The sequence below is a fragment of the Eurytemora carolleeae genome, unplaced genomic scaffold (assembly GCF_000591075.1).
Source record: "Eurytemora carolleeae unplaced genomic scaffold, Eaff_2.0 scaffold223, whole genome shotgun sequence".
Lineage (NCBI taxonomy): Eukaryota > Metazoa > Arthropoda > Copepoda > Calanoida > Temoridae > Eurytemora > Eurytemora carolleeae.
In genome coordinates this window covers 323,445-330,934 of record NW_019396601.1, presented here as the reverse complement: position 1 = coordinate 330,934, position 7,490 = coordinate 323,445, and the positions used below count along the sequence as shown (strand labels likewise).

Below are 7,490 nucleotides of genomic sequence, written 5' to 3'. Positions count from 1 at the left end.
CCCCCCCATCTGACTTAGATTATCAAGTTTTACTTACATAGGTTTATTGATCTCCCAGAAAGCAATATCGTCACTCATCCAAGGATTCGAGGGACCAACGCCGACAAGGATAGGATCGTAGTCGACAAACGTATCCGTAAAATCCAGCAAACCTGAAATATTTGAAACTAACAATTTGTTTTTTATTCAATAAAGTCAATCGTCTTTTTTAAAGTATAATTTTGAATTCATATACTACGAATTAAGTTAATTTTGTTTTTGTCCATGCGAGTCGACCCGAAATATCTAGTATATAGTATATATATAGTGTATCTAGGGAGTCGACCCGAAATATCTAGTATATAGTATAAAGTGTATCTAGGAAGTCGACCCGAAATATCTAGTATATAGTATATATATAATGTATCTAGGGAGTCGACCCGAAATATCTAGTATATAGTATATATAGTGTATCTAGGGAGTCAAACCGAAATATCTAGTATATAGTATATATATAGTGTATCTAGGGAGTCGACCCGAAATATCTAGTATATAGTATATATAGTGTATCTAGGGAGTCGACCTTTGAACATGAATACAAAAATCAGGCGGCCATCTTGGATTCAGGCAGCTTATCTTGGATTTATGCGGCATAATTAATCTAAGGCAGTCATACTGGATTAAGGCAGCCGTAATGAATTCAGGCAGCTACATTTGAATTAGGCCGCCATATTGGATTCAAGCGGCCATATTTATATTGAATTTATGTGGCCAGCCGGCCATATTGGATTTAGGCAGCCATATTGTATATGGCAGCTGCATATTGAACTTATGTGGACATATATGATTCAGGCGGCCACATTGGGTTTAGGCAGTCAAATTGAATTTATGCAGCATTTTTTGTCTGGCAATACAGTGAACTTACTTTCAGCAACCTGGCTGGTCCTGACCCTGGAGATACTGAGATACTTCTTGAGGAATTCCATCTCCTCTTTCAGCAGCTCTTTGTTGTTTCTCCGGGCTTTCACCCGCTGCTCCCTGTAAAATCAATTCATTAATTAACTCGGCAGAGCTAGGAAATTTCCAAATTAAATTAATTAATTTCTGACAAAAAAAAACTGAATATGCAAGTCCCTTTCAAAATTGAAATGAATTATTATGCGACATTTTCTAATTCATGATGTCAAAACATTATTTAATTCATGGTTTCAAATCATTTTCTAATTCATGATGTCAAAACATTTTCTAATTCATGATGTCAAAACATTATTTAATTCATGATGTCAAATCATTTTCTAATTCATGATGTCAAAACATTATTTAATTCATGATGTCAAAACATTTTCTAATTCATGATGTCAAAACATTTTCTAGTTCATGATGTCAAAACATTTTTTAATTCATGATGTAAAAACATTTTTTAGTTCATGATGTCAAAACATTTTCTCGTTCATGATGTCAAAACATTTTCTCATTTATAATGTTCGAACATTTTTTAATTCATGATGTCAAAGCATTTTCTAGTTCATGATGTCAAAAGATTTTCTAATTTATGGTGTAAAAACATTTTCTAATTCATAATGTTCGAACATTTTCTAAGTCCTGATGTCAAAACATTTTCTAATTCATGATGTCAAAACATTTTCTAGTTCATGATGTCAGAACATTTTCTAAGTTATGATGTCAAAACATTTTCTAATTTATGATGTCAAAACATTTTCAAATTTATGATTTACTATAAAAATAAATAGAAAGACGACATTTAAACATTTTTTCTTGTATTTGATTTTGTTTTAAAGCAAAAAGTTTCTTATTTAGTGAAATTGGTCTGTGTGCATGTTACATAATCATAGTTATAGGGTAAAAGTCGTCTTCCTATTCCACAGAGTCAGAAGTTCCAATGTATGTAAAATAATAATACGGCAAAAAAGAAATGTAAACTCAAGTTTTTAGTGATAAAATCTACAGGAACGAATAAGTTTCAGTTTGACCCAGAACTAAGGAAACATCGAAAAGATTTATAAAATGTCGTTTATAAACAAATTGTTAATGGAATGCTGAATATTTTTAGTTTTTAATTGAATTAATAAACGGAGCTCTTTAAAAATGTTTTCGCATATTTTATGGTTATTTATTATTTTTGCAATTACTTAGCTTCAGGTACAGGGTGTCCCACAAAACATGACAGTTTGTGAATAGTTTTGAATGTCTTCTTTTATATTTTTAATAATTTTTGTTTTTAATCCTGGTGACAGAAACAATCTCAAGAACTGACGAGGGTCAACCCAGACCGAAATATATTTTCAATAAATGTGGAACTAACATCTACTTTTTACTCTACACCATCACCGAATTTTAAATGTTTTAGAATGAAGTAAAATATCTGCAACATTCCATTATCAGAAAGTGAAGAATACGACATTTGATGAATTCTTTCGATGTATTGGTTATAAAGGGTTTCACTGTATATATATATATTAAAGACTTTTTGCAGCATATTTTGTTTAAAATAATCTTATACTAAAATATATTTTATTTTGATATCAATTTTGCCCTAATATGACTGCCACATAATATTTTTATCATTCATTTCGATATCAAACAACTTAACAAATTATGGAAGAAGATATTCTAAACTATTCACCAACCGTCATGTTTAAAAGTATACAATCAAGACGACATTTCATAAATTTTTTGGGGGTTTCCGAAGTTCTGGGTTAAACTGTCGTATAAACTAACCGGGAGACCGGGTTCAAGGCCGTGGATGTTTCTCCGCCTCTGAGCACGCTTGTAAAGATAAATAGCGTACTCTATATTGTCTGGAGTATGGTGCTGTGAGGGCCAGTAATAGGGACTCTGAAAATATAAAAATGTTTTCTACTCATTTTAAGTCCGTTTCCCATCCCTAGTTATTTAACTCATTCATAATTATTAGTGAGTTTTCCCATCCCTAGTTATTTTACTCATTAATCATTATTGGTGAGTTTTACCATTCCTAGTTATTTTACTCATCAGTCAGTTAGTCAGTTTCCCCATCTTTAGTCATGTTTCCCCATCTCTACTCATGTTTCCCCATCTCTACTCATGTTTCCCAATCTCTACTCATGTTTCCCCATCTCTGCTCTTGTTTCCCCATCTCTACTCATGTTTCCCCATCTCTACTCATGTTTCCCCATCTCTACTCTTGTTTCCCCATCTCTACTCATGTTTCCCCATCTCTACTCATGTTTCCTCATCTCTACTCATGTTTCCCATCTCTACTCATGTTTCCTCATCTCTACTCATGTTTCCTCATCTCTACTCAAGTTTCCTCATCTCTACTCATGTTTCCCCATCTCTACTCATGTTTCCCCATCTCTACTAAAGTTTCCCCATCTCTACTCAAGTTTCCCCATCTCTACTCATGTTTCCTCATCTCGACTCAAGTTTCCTCGTCTCTCTCTACTCATGTTTCCCCATCTCTACTCAAGTTTCCTCATCTCTACTCATGTTTCCCCATCTCTACTCATGTTTCCCCATCTCTACTCATGTTTCCCCATCTCTACTCATGTTTCCCCATCTCCACTCATGTTTCCCCATCTCTACTCATGTTTTCCCATCTCGACTCATGTTTTCCCATCTCTACTCAAGTTTTCCCATCTCAAATCATGTTTCCCCAGCTCTACGCAATGCTTCCCCATCTCTACTCATGTTTCCCCATCTCTACTCATGTTTCCCATCTCTACTCATGTTTCCTCATCTCTACTCAAGTTTCCTCATCTCTAGTCATGTTTCCCCATCTCTACTCATTTTTTCCAATCTCTACTCATGTTTCCCCATCTCGACTCACTAACCTGAAATCTATAAAGAGAGCTGTCGTCTTTAACGAGAAGGTTCTTCTGTTCGTTGACAGGGAAGTAGTATCCAAACTGGCACAGAAGATTGGCAAGATGGACTGCCTCCACTAAAATAATCAATATTCAAATACGTTCAGATTATGGTGTACTATAGAAAAAGAAGGATTCTTGTAGAATAAGAAGGGTTCTAGTAGAATAAGAAGGGTTCTAGTAGAATAAGCAGGACTCTAGTAGAATAAGCAGGACTCTAGTAGAATTCTAATAGATTCTAATAGAATAAGAAATAAGAATAGGATTCTAATAGAATAAGAAAGATTCTAGTAGAATAAGAAGGATTTTAGTAGAATAAGGAAGGTTCTAGTAGAATACGAAGGATTCTAGTAGAATAAGAAAGGTTCTAGTAGAATAAGAAGGATTCTAGTAGAATAAGCAAGGTTATAGTAGAATAAGAAGGATTCTAGTAGAATAAGCAAAGTTCTAGTAGATTTAGAAGGATTCTAATAGAATAAGAAAGATTCTAGTAGAATAAGAAGGATTTTAGTAGAATAAGGAAGGTTCTAGTAGAATAAGAAGGATTAGTAGAATAAGCAAGGCTCTAGTAGAATAAGAAGGATTCTAGTAGAATAAGCAAGGTTCTAGTAGAATAAGAAGGATTCTAGTAGAATAAGCAAGGTTCTAGTAGAATAAGAAGGATTCTAGTAGAATAAGCAAAGTTCTAGAAGAATAAAAAGGANTAGAATGGTCCAGGAGAGTTCCTAATAAAGCTTAATTAGCTAGAAAAAACGCAGATGATAAAAAGTTGTCGAATTCAAAGAATAAAAAATCAAATTCTAGAATTATAAAATCCTTTTAAAATCAGATTTAGCTAAACAAAGATGAAAATGCAGATTAAAAAAGAAAATGAATAAAAATGTATGATTTAAGAATAACTTTTCAGACAAATATATAAAGATATGTTTAAGCAAATAAGCATATCCAAAAGAATGGAGGTCTTCTCTTGAAAATGTGATTGGGGGATGCAATTTTTCATAAAAGATTTTAATAAAGTAAAAAAGGTAGAATTTTTGAGACCTGAGCTGGGGATTTTTGTATCGGATAACCGGCTAAACCTAGAAATTAACCGGCTCAACTCAATATCCAGTGTACAAACTTTAAATTAACGGGTTTAAAGTCTAAAATCAGGGAATCTTTAAATCAATTTCCTCTTCATGCAATAATGGCAATCCCCGATTTACAACAGTATCCTTGAAAGCTTTGCCTGATCAAGTATGAATTAGATATCAACGTTTTTGTTTATTTAAACTGTTTATTTTTATTTGCGGTTTCTCTGCTAGAGTGACTTGCGCATTTCTTGCTGATAAGAAGCAATGGACGAACTCAAAGAAATAAACACTTTTCAAGTCAAAAAGCTATTGTATTTTCTCCATTTTTTATCACAGTAAAGTTTCAAGAGTTCTGTTTTAAATCGGGCATTTGAAATTACGCGTACAGACCCTTTAAATTGAAATTAGGCGTACAGTTCTTTTAATTTGAAATTATGCGTACAGTCCCTTTAATTTGAAATTACGCGTACAGTCCCTTTAATTTGAAATTACGCGTACAGTCCCTTTAATTTGAAATTACGCGTACAGTCCCTTTAATTTGAAATTACGCGTACATTTCCTTGAAGTCTAAATCCACCAGAGACAGAATTTCATCTCTGAAATAAATTCTACGGCTAATGTTTCACCATCCACATACAGATCTCCGGCTAAGCCGGAAAGGCATTCTAATCCAAGCCGGAAATCCAATACAGAAGTTTTCTATTCACTTTTTAGTGAAGGTTGAGAAAAAATGACCCAAACGAAGTAGAAAATTGATATTTTAAATCTAAAATGTACTCACATGAATCTTCAATACAGAGTCGATCCATTAGCCACTCGATCAGATCATAGCCTAAAAAAATTCAATAAGACAGGGTCCGACATCCTTTCATTAACCTTTATATTTATAAAAACGTAAAAGATATTATAACCTCCAGGGCTAAGGCCTTAAAGATGGTCATGTCAAATTCACAACGGAACCCTTTAGCACAAGAATGACTGAGATATCCATGTATGTCCATCTGAAAATTAACTATTATATTAATTTTTGCTGCATAGACATTGAAAGAAACGATCAAAATTTAATAGAAAAACGACAATTTCTTATCATCGTTACAAAGAAAAAGGTTTAAAGGGTACCGTTGTAAATTGGACATGCCACTCTACATATAAATGGAATATCACTTTAGTGTTGCAAACCAAGGAAACAATAAACATTAAAACTGAGAAGAATTTTCCCTTCAATTCCCTCTGTTGTTTTCTACTGTATTTAAAAACATGTTGTTTTAATCTGAAATACGCAGTAGTCTTCAGAGAAGAGCACTGTACTTACAGGGTCTCGTCAATAAACAACGTAATGGTTGCGATATACAGATCGTCCCATATCATATTAGATTATCTCCAAGTTTTAACGCCGAAATAAACCCGAAATACTCGAAAAACTTGGCATTTTCCACAAGAAAACTCTTATATTAGCCTTATCAATTTTTCAAAATAATTCATTCTTCTTAAATTTTCTAATTAGTCCCGAAAATTTAGACCGATTGACGATCTAATATGATGTGGGACACCCTGTAGACTAAAGCTTCAATTTTGGGACTAATATGGACGATTTTAGACGTTTTGGAATTCCTGTAAGATACCAAATAATTTTTTCTTAAGAAAAAATTAACATTTATGTTTGAACATATTGATACAAATATCAATTCTAACAGGATGAACAATATATTATAAAACTTTAATGGTCTGCCTCTAACAAACAGGATGATTTTTCTTTAAACACTATTCTATAAATGTTTTGTTCTAGCTAGTCCAGGTTACTATAGATCTGGGGGTGTGAACTTTGGATGTAATTATAAATAGCAAGGATTGCATCAGATGAATTTAAAACTTCAAACTTTAATAATATTTGCTTTGAGAACCAATGCCAGCTCTAGTTTACACCATTCGATCATACATTTTTAGTAGATATCAAAAATGGCCAAAATCATATAATTTTGTATTCAAGATATTGGGTTAGAGTTATACTTGATTAGATTTGCATGATCTATGATCTATTAATCAATATTTTCTTTATTCATCAAATTGATTAGATTAATTAATTGATTAGAGAATCAATAGATTAAATTGATTATTTGATTAAATTATCAGTGTATTGATAGATGATTATTAAATTGAACTGACCCATGAATGCGGCAGGTATGGAGGTAAGGAACAGTTTCTGGCTTCTGACCGGCACCCCATGCTGACTATCCTGCATCTCACGGAGCAGATTCTCCAGCTAAAAATGTGATTATATGGAGCTAAACATGTGATTACTACGGAGCTAAACATGTGTTTAAAAGGTAGCCTAATCACTTGTTAGTTTAACATGTGATTAATAGGGAGCTAAACATGTATTTAATAGGGGGTTAAACATGTAATTAATAGGGAGCTAAACATGTATTTAATAGGGAGCTATACATGTATTTAATAAGGAGCTAAACATGTGATTAATAGGAAGCTAAACATGTGATTAATAGGGAGCTAAACATGTATTTAATAGGGGGTTAAACATGTGATTAATAAGGGGCTAAACATGTGATTAATAGGG

At 32.9% G+C, this 7,490-nt stretch overlaps 1 protein-coding gene across 1 annotated transcript in view; it reads right to left on the bottom strand.

Annotated features, from left to right (window-relative positions):
* Positions 1-7,490, bottom strand: part of LOC111706125 (regulator of G-protein signaling 9) — a gene marked incomplete in the record, with an annotated part of 32,850 nt that overhangs the window by 20,736 nt on the left and 4,624 nt on the right. Inside the window, 6 exon segments of the mRNA XM_023478900.1 lie at positions 38-152; positions 905-1,017; positions 2,660-2,835; positions 3,813-3,922; positions 5,700-5,750; positions 7,082-7,178. Coding sequence (XP_023334668.1) covers positions 38-152; positions 905-1,017; positions 2,660-2,835; positions 3,813-3,922; positions 5,700-5,750; positions 7,082-7,178 — 662 coding nt within the window.